The following is a 23745-nucleotide window of genomic DNA, read 5'->3' as shown; positions in this document are numbered from 1 at the left end:
CTAAACCACAACTAAAGCAAAATCTCCAAGAGCATTTGGTTTTGAATACTGGTGTTATTTAAGCTTCTGTATATAAGCCTGTGTCCATCTTGCTGGCAACCCAAATCTCTCCTCTACTGAGTGCATCCTATTTACGAATGATATCATCCGATGACCTGAATGTGCAATGTATTCCTCTCCATTGGCTTCTTCAGAATGATGTTATTTAGTCAGCAGGCATATTCGGCATGGCTATATACGTTCCCCTCATGGCTCTGTTAGAGGACGTCAGTTTGCTAACCGCAAAGAGCAGCAGGGTGAGTCTCTGAGCCATGGACTGATCATATATATATCTGTGTACTGTAAACAGGAAATCTCCATGACGAATAAGATTACATATCCCTGATGTAATCAACCAACGTCTGATCATGTATCTCAGATTACAGTACAAGGAGAGGAATTAGTCAGGTTTTAACAGATGCTGTGGCTCATGTACGATTACAGATGGTGCTGCCCATGCTTTGTATACCTTATCTGATGGGTGGGTTACTGTTATGTTAATGTGGCATCTCTAGTGAAGGAGGAAGTTTGGATAAAATGGAATAAATGAACAAACAGATTTTATTTTATTTGGCCAGAGAACTGCTTTCCTTAAATGGTTTGCAGGTACTTTTTCCTCTAAATCGGTTTTCATAAATGCCACCAACTATCCAGCATTGTCCTGTATTTCCACCAAGATCTTTATATTGAGTCCCCTGAGCTTTGTGCATTGTACACCAATGTATCATCAGCATAAGTTATGTGCAGTGATAAAAATAAAGCAGTCCCTGGCAGATGAACAAAGTTGTAGAAGGCACGCACACAGCAAAAGTTGTCTGACGGTAGTAACCCCCTTATAGAGTTTGTATAGTTTTAATAGCAGATTTGTTGATCACAGCCAAAGCCACTTTGTCAAAAATTGTCCAAATATAATACATAACAGCTACAAAGCCACCAACACGCTTACTGAAATAGATAAAATAACACTTGTCTATAGACCAAACATGTAAAACTGAACAGGAGTTTAAACTATCCCATAGGGAGAATCACTCTGCATTCCTAACCCTGGTTAGCAGCATGTATGGGAACCAAGATCAGAAAGGAATCTTTAGTCAACGAATTTAAGGGATCAATGATCCTGACATAAAAGTTGCATTGTATAAAAACATTTAGAAATATATATGGAAAAAAATATATATATATATGACAGGCCCTTATTACAACAAACGATATTTGAGATAAAGTGGAGTCTGTGAAGAAAGATCTTACGGTCTGTCTTACCGGTGCGCTGCTCTCAAACATTTGGTTTGCTTAATTGTGCCTAGTAAAAACTGCATATGCTACACATAGTTTTAGATTAACCTTCTATACAGGGTATACACAAAATTGGGAGGGGGGCTGTGAGGGGACTTGTACTTTTCAGAAAGACAGAAGAAAAAAAAATTCTGGCTCTATATGCAAACTACACTCTGTAAGCAGACTAAAGGCTCACATCCACTACACGATTCACTCCATGAGCAATATCGTGTAGTGTGTCCCCGGCAGTGGTGTGCTCAATGTCATCAACGACACTGAGCACCCACACAATGATATCAATCGCGATATCGTTCAGTGACGTCACCCTCCCTCATTCCCATACTTGCAGAACCTGACAATATTGTCAGGTTGCCCCACAAGTACGGGTGATGTGCAACATCGTCAACGACCAGCAGGAGCGTGCATTGCTGGTCGTTGACGGCATATCCATTGGCTGATATAATGAACGATTGATAACGATATCGTTCAAAATATCGGCTAGTGGATGCGTGGCTTTAATGCCCGACTACTAATAAAAGCTCCTATCTAAGGCAACTTGTATCTTAGTTTCTCCAGTCCTTAACAACTGATAAAAACAAAAGTAAAATACAGAGTATAAATCTGCTCCTGGGGAGGATGGGGGTCATTAGGCTATTTGATGGGTTTTCAGAGTTATTGTAAAACATTAAAGAAAGTAATTGACAGTAACAGATCTTGAAAATGTTTGGTTTTGATATCAAGTTGTTTTGTATGAGACCTTTACTAGAGCGGTCTTCTAAGGATAGTTCATGCTTTGACAGATCTGATGTAACTGTATGACACTCACTTTGCCTACTTAAATTTATTACAAAGTGATCACATGATGCTTGTTCTCTGCAATGACTACAGAAAACATTTTAGCAAATCTCCCTCATTCGCTATACATTTTGAATCCCAGTCAATGCTGCCTGGTGCTGTATGTAGCAAAAATGTCCGAGAATGCATCTACAGTTTAAAAAAATATATATATATTTATATTTTACATATGGCCGTAAAGCTGAAGTCTGTTGTGAAGAGCAGACAGTACCAATTCTTTAACAAAGTATGAGATGAAGTCTGCTGTATAGTACTGTCTCTGTCAGCAGGCATATCACCGGCGTCTGAAGGCCCGGGAAATTCTCCAAGCGTTGGGCTCCTCGTAACGGTTGTAAAGGGGCTCCAGTCTCTGCTGTTTTTTCTGCTTGCTGAGTTTGGTTGGGTCAGAAACTTTGAAGAAAGCTGGAGCAAATTCTACAAGCCAACGGGGGTCTATGGTGGTGACTTCCCGCATGTACTCCTTGGTGGTTAGGACTAACTCATGGTACACAACCCTTTAAAGAAAAATGAAAACCCCTGAGAAACATCTACATTCATGATTACAATATTTTCTGCCACACCTAAACATTTTCTATCTTTCAGAAATGTGGAATCTGCAACACTAAATTTGTTCAGGTCAGTATTTTTACTTGCATCAAGCAATCTCACTTCAGCTATGAAAGCAAGAAGATTGCACATTTCCTTCTTTAGAAAGGGGATCTACAAGCAGCAGCTAATTGTTAAACCTAAATCTACCTTCCGAATACAGAGTGCAGCAGCTTGTCCAATCAGCTTGTCTCTGACAGGCCTGCACAGTATGAAATCAAAATTCTGCAGGCTGCCATGCCTGGAGAACTATCTGTATGACACTAGGGCAGAGGTTCCCAAATGCTGTCCTCAAGACTCCCAAAACAGTTTCGGTTTTAGAGATATCCATGGTTGAGCACAGATGGTTAAATCAAATTGACTGAGGTACTAATTAAGTCACCTGTGGTCAACCATGGATATCTCCATAACCTGACCTGTTGGGGAGCCTTGAGGACAGCATTTGAGAACCTCTGCACTAGGGCCTCCAATCTGTGGTGGTGAAGGTCATGGAAGCATTGTGGTTGTAACACATGGAGGAAGAGGGTTGATGATTCAATATTAACTGCTGTCTGAAGTTCCACCTTTCACTTTAATTCAAATGTTGCAGTTTTCTGGACGATGGGCTATATAAAGGTAAAAGAAAATACAATACACAAAGCTCTCTTACCATTCTGGCTGTCTGTTAAATAGAGCACTGGATGGGTGAATGTAGACCACCTGTTGGTCTATAAGGGTCCGATATCCCTCTTGAGGATCCTTCTTGGCAGCATTTCGGAAGAACCCACTGCATATGGCCTTCTGTACTCTCACAGTTGCTTTTCCACAGGACACAACATCCAGTTTATGTCTGTACGGATAGATTTAATATCACATCATTGGTGGGTGACAGGTGAGTTACATCAATTTATCATTTCCAGCTGTAAACTGAAACTTCCATGCAATATTATACTCAAATATATACTGCATGATCCACACAGAAATTACTATGCCACTTGTACTGCAAATCAATTGGATTTTGTGCTGGGAAATTAACAAACTAATATGGCTAAAAAATATATAAATTTACACTGATGGATGTAGTGTATAAATCAGTGATTCCCAAACTCAGTCCTCAAGGCACACTAACAGTCCTGGTTTTAGTGATATTCAAAATTGTGCACAGATGGTTAAATCAAATAACTGAGGTACTAATTAAGTCACTTGTGCTCAAGTATGGCTATCCCTAAAACCTGGACTGTTAGTGTGCCTTGAGGACCGTGGTTGGGAACCCCTGGTATAAATGAAGGCAGAAATGGAGAATCGGCTCACAAGTCTATAAAAATATAGTTTATTAAAAGGAGTACAATGCATCTACATATATGTGACAATTGATTTTTAATTGGTGCATTATGATGAGGCAGTAAGAATAAAGTAATTCCAATATGCAACAAACGAATATCTGAGGTATGGATCTGTGAGCTTATTATGGTACTATATTAAGTTCTGTGTATTGTTCCATTTTAGTAAATATATGTTTTTAGATAATTGTTAGCCAATTCTCTATTTCTCCATTTAATTAAAGACTATCCAGTGTATGTATATTATATATATATATATATATATATATTTTTTTTATTTATTTTTTATTTTTTTGACTATACAGGTTGAGTCTCCCATATCCAAATATGCCGAAATATAGAATTTCTTAAGCGTGACATACGGACGCCTTTGCCTTCTGATGGTTAAATGTACACAAACTTTGATGCACAAAATGATTAAAAATATTGTATAAAATTACTTTCAGGCTATGTGTATAAGGTGTATATGTAAGATAAATGCATTCTGTGTTTAGATTTGGGTCCCATCTCTAGGATATCTCATTATGGTATGCAAATATTCCAAAATACGGAAAAATCCAATAACCAAAATGCCTGGTGGTCAAAAGGAGACTCAAGCTGTACTAAATTGTCAATTTCCCAATGATTATACCCCAACTTAACTGGCAGAGTACAAATCAAAGAGAAACAAGCTAGGTTTACCACAGGAGCCCACCTGTGAAAACACAATCTTTATTTCCATACACTGGAAAATATATAAATAATTTTTTGGCAAAATGCAAAACATTCGGTGGCTGTAAAAATTGGTGCATTGAGTAGATATTCATCTTGCACTCTGTGAACATTAGTGCTCTGTCTCACATACCTGTCCATAATGCCCAACATCTGTTTGCGAATATCCTGGGCACGCCGTAAAGAGCGAGCCTGAATAAAGTTTTCATAGCACCAAGGGTTGGAGAACTTGTTGTTCTTCCAGGAGTTGTACACAGCCAGCAGTGTCAGGTGGTCTCCCTCAGTCTGGTGGAACTTCGCCTTCTTCTGATCAGCTAGGGCTTGTTTGTCCTGCAAGTAAAAGATTAAGCATAGCAAATAAATGCAGAGTTTACTGTGACATGATAGAATACAAATACCTAATTAAATTATGTACTCGTGCATTAACTAAGTTTAGGCATCTTATTGCAAACATACAGTGCCTTGCAAAAGTATTCACTCCCCCCCCCCTTTTGCATTTTTCATGTTTTGTTGCCTCACAACCACCTGGAATTAAAATGGATAATTTGAAGGTGTGCATCATTTCATTCATGGAACATGCCTACACCTGTGAAGTTGTGGTTTTTTTTTTATATTGTGAATCAAACAACATTTAGGACAACATAACAGAAAACTTCAGTGTATAACTATTCACCCCCCTAAAGTCAATACTATGTCGAGCCACCTTTTGCGGCAATTACAGCTGCAAGTCACTTTGGATAAGTCTCTATGAGCTTGCCACATCTTGCCCCTGGGATTTTTGCCCATTCCTCAAGGCAAAACTGCTCCAGCTCCTTCATGTTGGATGGTTTCCGCTTGTGAACAGCAATCTTCAAGTCTGACCACAGAGTCTCAATTGGATTGAGATCTGGGCTTTGACTAGGCCATTCCAACACATTTAAATGTTTCTCCTTAAACCACTCGAGTATTGCTTTAGCAGCATGCCTCGGGTCATTGTCCTGCTGGAAGGTAAACCTCCGTCCCAGTCTCAAATCACAGGCAGACAAACAGGTTTTGCTCAAGAATATCCCTGTATTTAGCAGCATCCATCTTTCCCTCTACTTGAATCAGTTTCCCAGTCCCTGCTGTTGAAAAACATCCCCACAGCATGATGCTGCCACCACCATGTTTCACTGTGGGGATGGTGTTCTTGGGTTGTTGGGATGTGTTGGGCTTGCGCCAGACATAGCGTTTTCCTTGGTGGCCGAAAAGTTAAATTTTAGTCTCATCTGACCAGAGCACGTTCCTCCATACATTTGGGGAGTCGCCCACATACCTTTTGGCAAACTCAAATAGTGTCTTATTATTTATATCACTAAGCAATGGCTTTCTACTGGCCACTCTTCCATAAAGCCCAACTCTATGGAGTGTACGGCTTATTGTGGTCACATGCACAGATACACCAGTCTCTGCTGTGGAACTCTGCAGCTCCTTCAGGGTTACCTTTGGTCTCTGTTCTGCCTCTCTGATTAATGCCCTCCTTGCCCGGTCTGAGTTTTGGTGGGCGCCCTCTCTTGGCAGGTTTGTTGTGCTACCATGTTCTTTCCATTTGATGATGATGGATTTGATGGTGCTCCGTGGGATCATCAAAGATTTGGATATTTTTTTAAATTTTTTTTTTTTTATAACCCAACCCAGAATTGTACTCCTCAACAACTTTGTCCCTGCCTTGTTTGCTTGTTTGGAGAGCTCCCTGGTCTTCATGGTGTGATGCCTCTTGCTTAGTGGTGTTGCAGCCTCTTTCAGAAAAGGTGTGTTTATACTGACAGATCATGTGACACTTAGATTTCACACAGGTGGACTTCATTTCACTAATTATGTGACTTCTGAAGGTAATTGGTTGCGCCAGAACTTTTGAGGGGCTTCATAGCAAAGAGGGTGATTACATATGCACATGCCAATTTTCAGAATTTTATTTATAAAGATTCTTTTTTATATATATTTTTCTCATTTCACTTCACCAAATTAGACTATTTTGTGCAGATCCATCACATAAAATGAAGACTAAAAAAAATAAAAAATTACAGGTTGTAATGTAACAAAAAAGGTAAGCAGCCAAGTGGGGTGAATACTTGCAAGGCACTGTATGTTTCAGAGAGGTGTAGTGCAGATTATGCACTCACATAACGAAGATAATGAAGTTATTTATTTTTAGACTAATGTATGGTTCTTAACTTATTCATATAGGATTAAAATTAAAGGAACAGAGACAAAAACACACGGCTCACCGAGTTCTTCACACTGACTTCACATAACCTAGTACTGTCCCAACATTTTGTATAATAAAATCTACTTTAGAAGTGCGTGTGTTCTACCTTAGGTCTGTAGAAGACATTCTGAACAGACAGCATAGACACAATAGTCAGCATCTCCTCACTGCAGCCGAGATGTACGGACATGATCAGCATCTTACACAGCATAGGCTCCAGGGGAAATTCTGCCATCTGTAGAAGACATGAACATGATATTAGTGCATTTGCCACCACAAACAGGCATCAGAATATATTAAAAAAAAAAAAAAAAACAGTAGACATTCTGGCTTATGTTCAAATACGTTGTGACTTTCAGATGTACATTTATGACAAGATTTATGGCAATTAAACTATAGTGAAGGAAAGTTTTGAATTAAGGAAAGTTTTAGATTTTGTGGTGCAAACAGAAACATTGAGAGAAAGCAGTTGGATACCTGTTACCACTAAGGTGTGCTTACCCTCCTCCCTAGACGTGTTAGCAAGCCTTCATCATCTAGTGCTCCAAGGGTGTACAGCTGCTCCATGGCTGTGATGAGGGTCTCCATAGGGGGGGCATCCATGAAATCAAAAGATAGCAAATCATTGATACCCATAGCCTTAAAATAGAACAAGAAAGGTCATTATTGTTATTTGTAATAAAAAAACAAAAATGTCTGCATTTATACATATTTAGAACATTAAATATTCCCATGCAATAGTTGAAGTATATAGATGCACAGGTTCAGCACTACTCTCCGTTTCAGATGGATCCTTTCGAAAGCCGATTGTTTTTATTGACGTCCTGTCACCATAAAATTCCTATTCATGCAGGAATGTTCCATTAAGCCTTTGTTTGGACAGCTGGACCACAGTAATGGTCACTGGACAATGTCCTATTGTAACTTCGATACATTTTGTTTGGTTGGAGGACCCTATCAGAAAGAGAGCAAGAGAGAGGGGAGGGGGAAAGGGAGTGTAGGAGGAGAGAGAGAAGTTGTGGGAAGAGTGGGGTAAGGAGAGGAAGAGGAATAAGGGGGGTATGAGGGGAGGGGAGAGCGAGCCAGCCCGCTGGGAGGGGAGAGCGAGACAGAAAATGAAAGCATGCGAGAAGAGAGTCCGCAAGAAGTAGAGAGTGCGCAAAGAAGTGAGAGAGAGAGAGAAAGGGAAAGAGAAAAAGTGATAGCATCATGCACTTGCAGATTCGATGGCTGCACATTTATGGACATGCCAAAGGTGTTCTAGTGACCCACCTGCATAGATCCAGCTTGAGATGAGCCTGAGTCTGACAGATCTCAATTGGCAAGTTTTTGCTTACAGCTCATGCGCAGAAAGTGAATTTATGCCTTTTTGCATATGTTTGTCCTATGAGTGGGAAGGAACTTGGCCAGATCGGTCTTTCCTTGAAATGGAGCATTTCGGGGAGGGAACTGTGTGGTGGCAGTGCAAATGCATCGTGTGAGTCTCCTGGGAATGTATTAAACGTTCTGTCCAATTCTGAGTCAACACCTAGCACAGGGCTAGCGCAAGTGCAGGTACTAATGATGACTGCTACGATGGCTAGCATGCATGAGCACAAACCCCCACATTAGTTTAACAGATCACTCGAATTAGCATAAGGTTGTAAATCAGGCAATCACTTTGCGCGAGTCAGAATCAGGCCCGATATGTGCTTTGTGGCATTATTATGCAGGCAGTAGCCATTAGAAGATGGGTAGGCTGTGGTCATAAAGAGATGCACACGGTCAGCAATAATGTAGCATGTAAACAATGTTCAATTGGTGTTAAGGGTCCTAATGTGTGCAAATAATACATTCCCCACACCATTACACCAGCCTGAATTCTGACCCTACCATCTTTCATGTTGCAGCAGCAGCGTTGTTTCTAATGAACTGTCCAGTTTTAGTGAATCTGTGCCCACTGTGGCCTCAGTTTCCTGTCCTTAGCTGTTGCTGTGTGTTCAGAGATGCTCTTCTGCATAGCACTGTTTCAGTTACCATCATTCTCCAGTCATCTTGAACCAGTCTGGCCAATCTTCACTGACCTCTCATTAACAAGGTGTTCTCACCCAAAGTTACGGTACAAATTTTCTCTTTTGCGCACCATTCTCTATAAACACTAGAGACTGTTGTATGTGAAAATCCCAGATTAGTAGCCTGAGATAATAAACCCACATCTGGCACCAACAATAATTCCGTGTTCAAAGTCACATAACATCACATTTCTTCCCCATTCTGGTCGTTTAGTCTGAAGAACTGAACCTCTTAACCATATCATTTAAAATAGTATATTCTAGTATATTACAATATAATACACACATTATATTTTTATTATCTATATCCAAATGTATTATAACACCACAACTGTATTAATTTGATAGTTCTACTATACCTTAAGTGACAAGACTGTGCTGGCCAAGTTGGTTCTCTGGATTTCAGGCACATTGGTGGTAAGCATCTCATCCCGATAGGCACGCTCAGTGTAAAGGCGGTAACACTTCCCAGGACCTGTCCTTCCTGCTCTGCCTGCTCTCTGCTTGGCCTGAGCCTGTGGATAGAGAAGAGTATTCCATATTTAAACAATTCGTCTGATGCAGAGCTGAACTTAACGCCTATTTGCAGTGTGTAGCTGGAGTGTTTTTGCACTGGGCATGCTCAGTAACCAAGCATATGCAAGTACAGGGTCATGCAGAGTCAGACACATCTTCACTTGCTGATGAGGTGTAACTGCTATAAAGGGGCATTCTCACATAAACTAAGTACAGTGGGGGCGCATCAACACAACTGCAGGCTATCAAGTTAGATGGAAGCAAAACAATCTGCCTTGCATATAATATTAAAATTGTACCCACTTTTCTCATGTGGCTAAGCAGCAATCACTTTATAGGACATTCTCCTCACGTCTAGGTGTTCTCAGCACACACTGTTGAGCTCATTTAAAATACATTAAGTGCTGTAATGCAAGTGACCAGTCCCCGTACACCAATCACATAAATACAGATATTAACCTATAGCAAAATACAACTAAAATGGAGTATTCTATGAAGCTCTTTTATAGTTAAGGTCACAGTACGATGTATTATTAGTAAAATGCTAATAGCGTTATCTGTTGCTGAGTGCGTCTGCAGCTGCCCTGAGAGGATTCATTAATAAATGAGAAAAACACTACTGACCACACATCCAGTTACTGATAAACTGACATTAAAGCCCACCTTAGCCCAGGAAAGAGGCAAATTCCTGTTTCTCACCTGTGAGATGGGAGTGACCACCAGCTGATCAATCCCAGTTTTGGAGTTGTAGACTTTCTGCTTTACAAACCCAGGGTCCACCACATAGTAGATCCCATCGATCGTAAGGGAAGTTTCTGCAATGTTGGTGGCAATGACAACCTGCAAATAGAAAGAGGCATTACATTACAGCCTTGGGCATAGAGCATAATTTGGAACATTTTTCAGTACCCTAAAATACTGGAAAGACCAATTTGCTGATTAACAATTGCTGACTCATTTTACCGCAAGACCTGCAAATTAGCATATCTAATAGGATCTCACATTTCAAAGGCATGCGCAGTCACGCTATGTATGCAAGTTTCATGATGCAAACTCGCACCGAATGTGACAGACCCCTCAGAATGTTTTCTTATTCCAAATTATGTTTGTGCCCGTTAACTGCAATATTTCCTTATTTTACAAATATTTCTGTGGGAAAAGCCAATGAAATACTTGGCTGTACAGAAGAGGTATTAGTAGCAGGAAGGTTATATTGTCACTTGATAGGTCACTGGTAAGACCTCGCCTCAAGTTCAGCATATGGTTGAGGAAGCCCCATCTCCAGAGGGCTAATAACAAGGGTGTATCTGCTGCTTTTCTAAACTCATCAGGAAAGAGCCGAGCATGTTCAGCTTAGCAGAGACGACGGGCGGATGTGATATTATACAAACATTCAAATATAGTACAGAGTTCAAGAATGCAATATTGTTTAAAAATGGGAGTATTTCTAGAACAGGCGGATATACTGAAATTGCAGTTAGGAAGTTGACAAATTTTTATTTGCCATTTTTAGAGAATAATAAAACTATGGAATCTTCTTCCAGTTGTGGTGGAGATAAAATAGGATTTTGGTACTTACCGATAAATCCCTTTCTCCGATTCCACAGGGAACACTGGAGTTCAAGACAGTGGGGTATAGACGGTGGTAGAGTAGAGCCTGGCACTTTAAATAATTTAGAAGTGTGACTGGCTCCTCCCCCTCTATGCCCCATCAGCCCCAGTTTAAGAACTGAGCCCGAGAGGAGACGGAGGACAACAGGAAAACTAGGAGGAGAAGACCACAGAACGGAACAAGACCGACTGAAGGAGAACAGAGGAACCCACTGCAGGGAACACATGCAGTCACACAACCATATAAGGAACCAAAGAAAAAACGGCAGGTACGCAGCGCTGGGCGGGCGTCCAGTGTCCCCTGTGGAATCGGAGAAAGGGATTTATCGGTAAGTACCAAAATCCTATTTTCTCCTTCATCCACTAGGGGACACTGGAGTTCAAGACAGTGGGGACGTCCCAAAGCCAACCTCCCGGGTGGGAAGCGCGGAGAACTTGCCGATCCCGATGCAAAACCGAAACAGGGACTGCCAAGAACCGTAGGCCCAATGTAAAGGCAAGAGCTGAGGAACAAGTGTCGTAGAGCACAGAAGACAATCAGAACTCCTTGATGAACAGCCACAGAAATTCCACAACATACAGCGTAAGTCGAATGGAATAAAATGGCTAGCGAGAGAACACCTGCAGATGAGAATCAACAAAACACCGTAAGCTCAGCTGAAAACACTAAGCCAGACTGTTGGTAGCAGACAGCCCCAACCAGAATCCATAGAAGGGCAGTAACACAAGGACAAATCTCGAGAAAACCGTACCAGAGCTTAAAACAGGAAGCTGCAACAGTCGCATGACAGCAGAATCCCAGCACTGCTGGATAGATATACATATATATATATATATATATATATATATATATATATATGTGTGTGTATGTATGCATGTATAACGAAAGCAATCTACAGATACAGAGCTGATCCTGTCCACAGACTCCTAACAAAGAGTATACAGGGAGGCAAAAGTCAAGACTGAACAGTCGCGATGAACCATTCATGAGGTCCAACTATTACAAGGCTGTCAACCAGCAGAAGGGTTAGACCATAGAAGTTTTAAACGAGTTGAGAACTTACTGGGCATGAGGAAGAGGCAGCTCCGGAAGGATTGAGACTACAATTTCTTTCAGGGTGTCAGAAAGCAGTACAACCCATTCTGGAAACAGAGGGATAAAACAGCAACTAAAACCCTGCAGCTGAAAAGAAACCCACAGCAACAAACCCCAGACAACAGACCACTTCCAACATGATGGAAGCGCGTAGTCAGTACCAACTGCTGGCCCGAACAGAGGACGGATGCAACAGCCCCCCCAAGGAGAGTTACCAATATAGGGAAGCTAGAGCACTAGGTCAACCACATAGGTATCCGTCAGTGTAATGAAAATATCAGATACTGAACAGGAAAACCAACTAGACCAACTGCGTGGAATATAGTGACTGTCACACTTTACTGTAAAGATGTGCAATAGCCCATAGATTTACTTTCCTAACAGATTCTAGGAGAATAGAGTAACTTATCTCAATGTTGGAACTATGCACCCACATGCCAGGAAAGCTCTAAAGTGTAGAGCCAACTGAAGGCTGCAAGGACAGCCGCTAGGGTGCGGAAGGGAGAAAACGCTATGTAATGGGAGGTTGCATGAAATAGGAGCATCTTCCGAGGCTTTAGAGGAGTAAGTCCACTCACCTGTGAGTGAGCAGAAGCCCTCTGGATGCTATGTAGAAAGTCACTGACCTTTTCCATCTCACATCAACCCACCTCGTCAGGTATAGCGAGTAACTTCAGTGGCTACGAACCAATGCTCTACAGCGCAGATTTCAGTCTGGATATGTTGCAGAAGAAAATACTGTAGAGACTAGCAGAATGTTAGCGGAGACAAGAAGGTCGTACAACAGGACTCTATAGCTGAGCTTGTCCCATTAGGGATGTGCATCCATATATAGATTATACATATACCTAGTGCAAGTATCCTTACATTAACACTTATAATGGTAAAATGCTCATTAGCCAAGAGGTAGGATAGCAAAAGAAATTAATTAAGACCCTTTACCGGTCAAGATACACATAGAAATAATATGAGATATGGTAAGAACTTACCCTTGTTATCTCTATTTCTACGAAGTCCATAGGGTTCCACAGGATACCTTGGGGTATAGGTGTGACGTCAGTCGCAGGGCACCAAAGAGTTAAGCTTTCAGCCTCCCAGGATGCACTAGGTCCCCCTCCTATACCCCGCCCCCGGGCCAAGGCACCTCAGTTAGTTACCAAGCCATAGGCCGGAGGAGGAGAAGGAAGAGAGAGAACAAAGATCTGGACACATACAAGAATCACATTCTCACCAGAGGGAGACGGAAAACCGGTGACCAGAGCAAAGCCCATCTGCAGCACAGGTGCGACAGGGCGGGAGTCCTGTGGAACCCTATGGACTTCGTAGAAATAGAGATAACAAGGGTAAGTTCTTACCATATCTCATATTTTCTACTTCAGGGTCCATAGGGTATCCACAGGATACCTTGGGGATGTCCCAAAGCAGTATCCTTTAAGGGTGGGGACGCTCCTGTGCAGAAAGGAGAATCCGCCGCCCGAAGGAAGCATCCTGAGAGGCGAAGGTGTCAAACCTGTAATACCTCACGAAGGTATGGACAGAAGACCACGTAGCAGCCTTGCAGATCTGAACTGCCGAGGCACCACGTCGAGCTGCCCACGAAGGACCCACAGACCTAGTGGAATGAGCCTTCAGAGAAGGAGGGACCGGTAGGCCTTCATGAAGATAAGCTTCAGAAATAGCCATACGGATCCAGGCTGCCAAAGTTTGCTTTAAAGCAGGCCAACCCTTTTTACGGAAGCCATAGAGGACAAACAAAGCGTCCGACTTCCTAAACGAAGAAGTGCGGTCAACATAAGTCCTTAAGGCCCGCACAACATCCAAAGAGGCCTCACCCACGGAAAGACCCGGTGAGTTAAAGGCCGGAACAACTATTTCCTCGTTAACATGAAACTGGGAAACAACTTTGGGAAGAAACTCGGGCCGAGTGCGGAGCACTGCCCTGTTCCCATAAAAAACCAAGAAAGGGGGTCTACAAGAAAGAGCCCCTAACTCAGAAACACGTCTGGCCGAAGCAATGGCCAGAAGGAAAACAGTCTTAGCTGTTAGCCATTTAAGATCCACTGAGCCCAGTGGTTCAAACGGCGGTCCTTGGAGAGCCCTCAGGACCACAGCCAAATCCCAAGGCGCCACAGGTGGAACAAAGGGCGGCTGAATGCGGAGAACACCCTGCATAAAGGTGCGCACATCCGGGATTGTAGCAATCCTACGGTGAAACCAGACAGATAGGGCCGAAACCTGTACCTTCAAAGAAGCAAGGCGAAGCCCATGATCTAGTCCCGCTTGCAGGAAGGCGAGAATCCGAGACAGACGAAACTCCCGCGGTGCATAACCTCTCGGTCGACACCACTGGAAGAACGTATGCCACACGCGATGGTATATCCTCGCGGAAGACGGTTTCCGAGCTCGTAACATGGTACGCACCACAGAGCTGGAAAACCCCCGGGACCTCAGCATGGCCGTCTCAACAGCCACGCCGTCAAAGACAGCCGAGTCAGGTCCGGGTGAAGGCAAGGACCCTGAGACAGAAGGTCCGGTCGTAGCGGCAACCGCAGAGGACTGTCCACGGACAGACCCTGAAGGTCTGAGAACCAGTGCCGTCTGGGCCACGCGGGAGCTATCAACAGGAGCGTCCCTCCTTCCTGTTTGAATTTCCGGATTACCCGTGGAAGAAGGGAGACCGGAGGGAACAGGTATGCGAACCGGAACGTCCACCGGACGGACAGAGCATCCACCAGAGACGCCCCTTCGTCTCTTGTGCGAGACCCGTACACCGGCAACTTGTTGTTGTGCCGGGACGCCATGAGGTCGATTTCTGGAAGACCCCACCTGTCCACCAGTAGTTGAAAAACGTCCGGGTGCAGGGACCATTCCCCCGGATGAACGTCCTGGCGACTTAGAAAGTCCGCCTCCCAATTTAGCACTCCCGGGATGAAGACCGCTGATATGGCCGGAAGATTGCGCTCCGCCCAAACCAGGATCCGAGAGACGTCTACGAGAGCCGCCCGACTGCGAGTTCCTCCTTGCCTGTTTATGTAGGCCACGGTGGTAGCGTTGTCCGACTGGACCTGCACCGGGCGACCCTGGAGAAACCGCTGTGCCTGCTGGAGAGCATTGAAGACCGCACGGAGTTCAAAGATATTTATTGGAAGCTCCGCTTCTGTCGGCGTCCACCTGCCCTGGAACAAGTGTGGACCCGAAACTGCTCCCCAGCCCCGAAGACTGGCGTCCGTTGTCAACAGGACCCAATTTGGAACCCAGAACGGACGTCCCTTGTTGAGGTGGGTCGTCTGTAACCACCACGCAAGGGACAGGCGAACCTCCTGGGTGAGCACAATCGTCTGGGACTTCAGAGACTGAGGCAGCCCGTTCCACTTGGACAGGATCAGGTGCTGCAGAGGTCTGGAGTGAAACTGGGCGTATTCCACCATGTCGAACACCGACACCATGGAGCCCAGTAACCTCATCGCCGAGTGTAAGGACACCCGGCGGCTGTGCAGGCAACTGCGCACCCTTGACTGTAAAGCAGAGATCTTGTCCTCCGTCACGAAGATCCTTTGCTGTCCCGAGTCCAATAAGGCTCCAAGATGCAGAATCCTCCGAGACGGGATTGGAGTGGACTTCTGCCAGTTGATTAGCCAGCCGTGCCGTTGCAGCAGTGCAATGGTCAGGTCCAAGTGGCGTAACAGGAGCTCTGGAGATCCTGCCACCAATAACAGGTCGTCCAAATACGGCAACATGCGGACTCCCTGCAGCCGCAGAGAAGCCGCCATGACCGCCATCACCTTGGTGAAAACACGTGGTGCTGTTGCCAGGCCAAAAGGTAACGCCCGAAACTGGAAGTGGTCGCTGCGGATTGCAAACCTGAGGAACTGTTGATGGCGCAAAAGAATAGGGACATGCAGGTAAGCGTCCTGTATGTCCCATGACACCAAGTAGTCCCCAGGTTCCAGCGCCAGAATGATGGACCGTAGGGTCTCCATCCGAAACTTCGGGACCCGCAAAGACTTGTTGAGTGCTTTGAGGTTGAGAATCGGACGATATGACCCATTGGGTTTCTGTACCAAAAATAGATTTGAATAGAAACCCTGGCCCCTCTGGGAGAATGGAACAGCCACTATAACTCCAGCCTGGAGCATAGTGTGCAATACCTTCCGCAGCTCCGTAGCCTTGTTCCGGTCTGATGGGAGACCCGTGGTGAAGAAGCGAGCCGGGGGTCTGTGCCGGAAGGAGAGGGCGTATCCGTGGGAAACCACCTCCAGAACCCAAGTGTCTGTCGTAGTGGTCGACCAACACTGGGCTAACTGTAGCAGGCGGCCTCCCACCCTGGGATCCCCCAAAGGGAGGCCCGGACCGTCAGGCCGCAGGCTTGTCATCTGGCTTGGGGGCCGGACGTCTGGTACTCCATGCCTGCTTCCGGGGCTTGACCGATTTCTTAGGGCCAGCCTGTCGAGGAAACGACTGTGGTTTGGGCCTGCCCTGGGCCCTAGATGACCGAAAGGACGATGGTCCCGAACCAGAAGGAGCAGCGGCCGACGGGAGACAAGCAGATTTGGCTGCCGCCAGCGTGGCCACAATCTTATCCAGATCCGGACCGAAGAGAACTTCTCCGGTAAACGGCAACGCTTCCAGACCTTTCTTGGAATCTGCGTCCGCCTTCCAGGATCGCAGCCACAAGGTGCGACGAGCAGCTACCGCTGCTGAAGAAATTCTAGACACCAGAGTACTAATGTCTAGAGCCGCCTCGTTGATGTAGGTGGCCGAATCACGGAGATTGCCAATCAACTCCGCCTGTTCGGCCGGACAGTCGGATTCAAAAGAAGCCTCTAATGAATCCGCCCAGCGCTCCATCGCTCTGGCAACCCAGCAAATGGCCATAGCCGGCCGTGCTGCCCCCCCTGCAAGGGAATAAGCGGACTTCAGGCAGATTTCTACCTTGCGGTCCGTAGCATCCTTAAGGGAGGACATGGATGGCATCGGCAATGTGGCACTACGGACAAGACGGGTCACGTGAGAATCCACCTGTGGAGGGGATTCCCACTTAGCAAAATAATTATCCGCGAACGTATAAGCCACCGCCAGGCGTCTCTGCGGCTGGTATCTTTTGCCAGGTTGTTTCCACGCCTCCTCTAAATGGTCCACCAACTGACCCGAAAGAGGAAAGACTGTGGCATCGCCCTTCACATCTTTGAAAAAGGCATACTTCGATTTAGCCGCTGGGGGAACTGCGTCCTCAATCACCAAGGCTGTGCGGACCGCCCGAATAAGTCCAGGAATATATGCTTTGGACTTAGCATCAGCGTCCTTAGTATGGAGAGGTTCCTGATCGTAAGGATCCAGAATCTCCCCATCATCAGACGTCCCTTCGTCATCCTCATAAGGAGCGGACAGAGACGCCACCGGCCTTTTATGAGGCCGCATCACAGACTCCCCTTGCAACACATCCGACAAGTGCTGTACAGAACTCGTCAAGGAGTTAACCCACGCTGGCTCCTGAGAACCCGGGAGCGGGGAAATAGGGAGACTGTGGGGTACCACCAATTGTCGTGGGAACCCCTGCATGGGTGACGACACCACAGACTGCTGGGACAAACCCATCGGAGTAAACGCGGGCTGCGGAGCTAACTGGCCCACTAAAGCTGTTAACGCCTGAGCGAAACAAGCCCAGGGCGGCTCCTGTACCGGTGCTGTAACCGTAATAGGCCGCGCCATGGACAAACACTGCCGGCAAAGGCCCTCCGCGCTACCCTCCCCCTCCGCTAACGGTACTTTGCACGTGGTACACTGTAGCCGGAGGGGAAAAATCACTTTCAGACATGATGGCACCACGTATGTGACCTCTCTCACCAATTAAGTATTAAATAGGCGAGAGACCACCCTGCAGCACCGCACCGCAAGGGCTTTAGCAGAAGAACAGGGACAGTAATAAAGCTGACAGTTTAGAGAAGAAAAGTTACAGGCAGCGCTAGCACAGTCACATACAATGCAGAGAAATAACAATTCCTGCACTAACAGCGCTGATCACTCAACTACACAGACACAGGGCCTGATAGGACACAGCGCTGCATACACAGACCTGAGCCACAGCGGAGGAGAGGTATGCGGGGGGACCCAGACCACGATGCTTCCGTCCAGCGCTTCCAGCAGCGTTCACCATGCGTTCTGGAGAAGATGGCCGCCGAGGAGCAGAGAGGAGGCTGGCCTGGGGGAGGAGCGCTGCCACAGGACCAGTCGGCAGAATGCAGAGAGGGCTGTGTGCAGCGGGGGAGGCGCCGGCTGTGAGACAGGGAAGGCGCGCTCCCCTGGCATGCATTTAACCCCTGGGACGCCGCAGCGCTACCGCTCTGCTGCGGTCCGCTGTCCCAGGGGGTAGTGGAAGCGCAGGTTGGTCGCCTGGCTCCACGCTGCAGCCAGTCCCCAGGGAGCCCCCTGCCTGGGGACTTAGGACCATGTGATCAGCGGGGACCCACCGCGGGACCCCGCTGCTTACCTCTGTCCCCCTTGAATCCGGCCATGGTCCGGAGCATCTGGGGTCACCGCTAGCTGTGACCCCAGACGCCCACCAGCATCCCCGGATCAGTACCGGCGTTCTGGTACCGGCGGGGTGTAGGGAAGACAGCATGGACGTCAGGACTGACTGTCCATGCTGTTCATCCAGATGTGCAGCCACAGCTGCATGAAGAAAAAGCTTCAGGGGCTCTTCTAGCCCCCACTCCAACAGGTGCACCCGACTCCGGCCGGGCACCAAACTAAACTGAGGTGCCTTGGCCCGGGGGCGGGGTATAGGAGGGGGACCTAGTGCATCCTGGGAGGCTGAAAGCTTAACTCTTTGGTGCCCTGCGACTGACGTCACACCTATACCCCAAGGTATCCTGTGGAACCCTATGGACTTCGTAGAAATAGAGATAACAAGGGTAAGTTCTTACCATATCTCATATTTTCTACTTCAGGGTCCATAGGGTATCCACAGGATACCTTGGGGATGTCCCAAAGCAGTATCCTTTAAGGGTGGGGACGCTCCTGTGCAGAAAGGAGAATCCGCCGCCCGAAGGAAGCATCCTGAGAGGCGAAGGTGTCAAACCTGTAATACCTCACGAAGGTATGGACAGAAGACCACGTAGCAGCCTTGCAGATCTGAACTGCCGAGGCACCACGTCGAGCTGCCCACGAAGGACCCACAGACCTAGTGGAATGAGCCTTCAGAGAAGGAGGGACCGGTAGGCCTTCATGAAGATAAGCTTCAGAAATAGCCATACGGATCCAGGCTGCCAAAGTTTGCTTTAAAGCAGGCCAACCCTTTTTATGGAAGCCATAGAGGACAAACAAAGCGTCCGACTTCCTAAACGAAGAAGTGCGGTCAACATAAGTCCTTAAGGCCCGCACAACATCCAAAGAGGCCTCACCCACGGAAAGACCCGGTGAGTTAAAGGCCGGAACAACTATTTCCTCGTTAACATGAAACTGGGAAACAACTTTGGGAAGAAACTCGGGCCGAGTGCGGAGCACTGCCCTGTTCCCATAAAAAACCAAGAAAGGGGGTCTACAAGAAAGAGCCCCTAACTCAGAAACACGTCTGGCCGAAGCAATGGCCAGAAGGAAAACAGTCTTAGCTGTTAGCCATTTAAGATCCACTGAGCCCAGTGGTTCAAACGGCGGTCCTTGGAGAGCCCTCAGGACCACAGCCAAATCCCAAGGCGCCACAGGTGGAACAAAGGGCGGCTGAATGCGGAGAACACCCTGCATAAAGGTGCGCACATCCGGGATTGTAGCAATCCTACGGTGAAACCAGACAGATAGGGCCGAAACCTGTACCTTCAAAGAAGCAAGGCGAAGCCCATGATCTAGTCCCGCTTGCAGGAAGGCGAGAATCCGAGACAGACGAAACTCCCGCGGTGCATAACCTCTCGGTCGACACCACTGGAAGAACGTATGCCACACGCGATGGTATATCCTCGCGGAAGACGGTTTCCGAGCTCGTAACATGGTACGCACCACAGAGCTGGAAAACCCCCGGGACCTCAGCATGGCCGTCTCAACAGCCACGCCGTCAAAGACAGCCGAGTCAGGTCCGGGTGAAGGCAAGGACCCTGAGACAGAAGGTCCGGTCGTAGCGGCAACCGCAGAGGACTGTCCACGGACAGACCCTGAAGGTCTGAGAACCAGTGCCGTCTGGGCCACGCGGGAGCTATCAACAGGAGCGTCCCTCCTTCCTGTTTGAATTTCCGGATTACCCGTGGAAGAAGGGAGACCGGAGGGAACAGGTATGCGAACCGGAACGTCCACCGGACGGACAGAGCATCCACCAGAGACGCCCCTTCGTCTCTTGTGCGAGACCCGTACACCGGCAACTTGTTGTTGTGCCGGGACGCCATGAGGTCGATTTCTGGAAGACCCCACCTGTCCACCAGTAGTTGAAAAACGTCCGGGTGCAGGGACCATTCCCCCGGATGAACGTCCTGGCGACTTAGAAAGTCCGCCTCCCAATTTAGCACTCCCGGGATGAAGACCGCTGATATGGCCGGAAGATTGCGCTCCGCCCAAACCAGGATCCGAGAGACGTCTACGAGAGCCGCCCGACTGCGAGTTCCTCCTTGCCTGTTTATGTAGGCCACGGTGGTAGCGTTGTCCGACTGGACCTGCACCGGGCGACCCTGGAGAAACCGCTGTGCCTGCTGGAGAGCATTGAAGACCGCACGGAGTTCAAAGATATTTATTGGAAGCTCCGCTTCTGTCGGCGTCCACCTGCCCTGGAACAAGTGTGGACCCGAAACTGCTCCCCAGCCCCGAAGACTGGCGTCCGTTGTCAACAGGACCCAATTTGGAACCCAGAACGGACGTCCCTTGTTGAGGTGGGTCGTCTGTAACCACCACGCAAGGGACAGGCGAACCTCCTGGGTGAGCACAATCGTCTGGGACTTCAGAGACTGAGGCAGCCCGTTCCACTTGGACAGGATCAGGTGCTGCAGAGGTCTGGAGTGAAACTGGGCGTATTCCACCATGTCGAACACCGACACCATGGAGCCCAGTAACCTCATCGCCGAGTGTAAGGACACCCGGCGGCTGTGCAGGCAACTGCGCACCCTTGACTGTAAAGCAGAGATCTTGTCCTCCGTCACGAAGATCCTTTGCTGTCCCGAGTCCAATAAGGCTCCAAGATGCAGAATCCTCCGAGACGGGATTAGAGTGGACTTCTGCCAGTTGATTAGCCAGCCGTGCCGTTGCAGCAGTGCAATGGTCAGGTCCAAGTGGCGTAACAGGAGCTCTGGAGATCCTGCCACCAATAACAGGTCGTCCAAATACGGCAACATGCGGACTCCCTGCAGCCGCAGAGAAGCCGCCATGACCGCCATCACCTTGGTGAAAACACGTGGTGCTGTTGCCAGGCCAAAAGGTAACGCCCGAAACTGGAAGTGGTCGCTGCGGATTGCAAACCTGAGGAACGGTTGATGGCGCAAAAGAATAGGGACATGCAGGTAAGCGTCCTGTATGTCCCATGACACCAAGTAGTCCCCAGGTTCCAGCGCCAGAATGATGGACCGTAGGGTCTCCATCCGAAACTTCGGGACCCGCAAAGACTTGTTGAGTGCTTTGAGGTTGAGAATCGGACGATATGACCCATTGGGTTTCTGTACCAAAAATAGATTTGAATAGAAACCCTGGCCCCTCTGGGAGAATGGAACAGCCACTATAACTCCAGCCTGGAGCATAGTGTGCAATACCTTCCGCAGCTCCGTAGCCTTGTTCCGGTCTGATGGGAGACCCGTGGTGAAGAAGCGAGCCGGGGGTCTGTGCCGGAAGGAGAGGGCGTATCCGTGGGAAACCACCTCCAGAACCCAAGTGTCTGTCGTAGTGGTCGACCAACACTGGGCGAACTGTAGCAGGCGGCCTCCCACCCTGGGATCCCCCAAAGGGAGGCCCGGACCGTCAGGCCGCAGGCTTGTCATCTGGCTTGGGGGCCGGACGTCTGGTACTCCATGCCTGCTTCCGGGGCTTGACCGATTTCTTAGGGCCAGCCTGTCGAGGAAACGACTGTGGTTTGGGCCTGCCCTGGGCCCTAGATGACCGAAAGGACGATGGTCCCGAACCAGAAGGAGCAGCGGCCGACGGGAGACAAGCAGATTTGGCTGCCGCCAGCGTGGCCACAATCTTATCCAGATCCGGACCGAAGAGAACTTCTCCGGTAAACGGCAACGCTTCCAGACCTTTCTTGGAATCTGCGTCCGCCTTCCAGGATCGCAGCCACAAGGTGCGACGAGCAGCTACCGCTGCTGAAGAAATTCTAGACACCAGAGTACTAATGTCTAGAGCCGCCTCGTTGATGTAGGTGGCCGAATCACGGAGATTGCCAATCAACTCCGCCTGTTCGGCCGGACAGTCGGATTCAAAAGAAGCCTCTAATGAATCCGCCCAGCGCTCCATCGCTCTGGCAACCCAGCAAATGGCCATAGCCGGCCGTGCTGCCCCCCCTGCAAGGGAATAAGCGGACTTCAGGCAGATTTCTACCTTGCGGTCCGTAGCATCCTTAAGGGAGGACATGGATGGCATCGGCAATGTGGCACTACGGACAAGACGGGTCACGTGAGAATCCACCTGTGGAGGGGATTCCCACTTAGCAAAATAATTATCCGCGAACGTATAAGCCACCGCCAGGCGTCTCTGCGGCTGGTATCTTTTGCCAGGTTGTTTCCACGCCTCCTCTAAATGGTCCACCAACTGACCCGAAAGAGGAAAGACTGTGGCATCGCCCTTCACATCTTTGAAAAAGGCATACTTCGATTTAGCCGCTGGGGGAACTGCGTCCTCAATCACCAAGGCTGTGCGGACCGCCCGAATAAGTCCAGGAATATATGCTTTGGACTTAGCATCAGCGTCCTTAGTATGGAGAGGTTCCTGATCGTAAGGATCCAGAATCTCCCCATCATCAGACGTCCCTTCGTCATCCTCATAAGGAGCGGACAGAGACGCCACCGGCCTTTTATGAGGCCGCATCACAGACTCCCCTTGCAACACATCCGACAAGTGCTGTACAGAACTCGTCAGGGAGTTAACCCACGCTGGCTCCTGAGAACCCGGGAGCGGGGAAATAGGGAGACTGTGGGGTACCACCAATTGTCGTGGGAACCCCTGCATGGGTGACGACACCACAGACTGCTGGGACAAACCCATCGGAGTAAACGCGGGCTGCGGAGCTAACTGGCCCACTAAAGCTGTTAACGCCTGAGCGAAACAAGCCCAGGGCGGCTCCTGTACCGGTGCTGTAACCGTAATAGGCCGCGCCATGGACAAACACTGCCGGCAAAGGCCCTCCGCGCTACCCTCCCCCTCCGCTAACGGTACTTTGCACGTGGTACACTGTAGCCGGAGGGGAAAAATCACTTTCAGACATGATGGCACCACGTATGTGACCTCTCTCACCAATTAAGTATTAAATAGGCGAGAGACCACCCTGCAGCACCGCACCGC

At 47.8% G+C, this 23745-nt stretch overlaps 1 protein-coding gene across 1 annotated transcript in view; it reads right to left on the bottom strand.

Moving 5' to 3' along the window:
* Positions 1-309: 309 nt before the first annotated feature.
* Positions 310-23745, bottom strand: part of DHX8 (DEAH-box helicase 8) — a 91063-nt gene continuing 67627 nt past the window's right edge. The window contains exons 18-24 of the mRNA XM_088480727.1: positions 10278-10418; positions 9422-9577; positions 7513-7650; positions 7118-7246; positions 4918-5114; positions 3404-3583; positions 310-2663 (exon numbers count right to left, since the gene is read on the bottom strand). Coding sequence (XP_088336853.1) covers positions 2444-2663; positions 3404-3583; positions 4918-5114; positions 7118-7246; positions 7513-7650; positions 9422-9577; positions 10278-10418 — 1161 coding nt within the window. The 3' untranslated portion in view covers positions 310-2443. The remainder of the gene's footprint in view (positions 2664-3403; positions 3584-4917; positions 5115-7117; positions 7247-7512; positions 7651-9421; positions 9578-10277; positions 10419-23745) is intronic.

The sequence above is a fragment of the Taudactylus pleione genome, unplaced genomic scaffold, assembly GCF_031769625.1.
Source record: "Taudactylus pleione unplaced genomic scaffold, aTauple2 ptg000256l, whole genome shotgun sequence".
NCBI lineage: Eukaryota > Metazoa > Chordata > Amphibia > Anura > Myobatrachidae > Taudactylus > Taudactylus pleione.
This window is presented reverse-complemented; position numbering and strand designations above follow the sequence as displayed.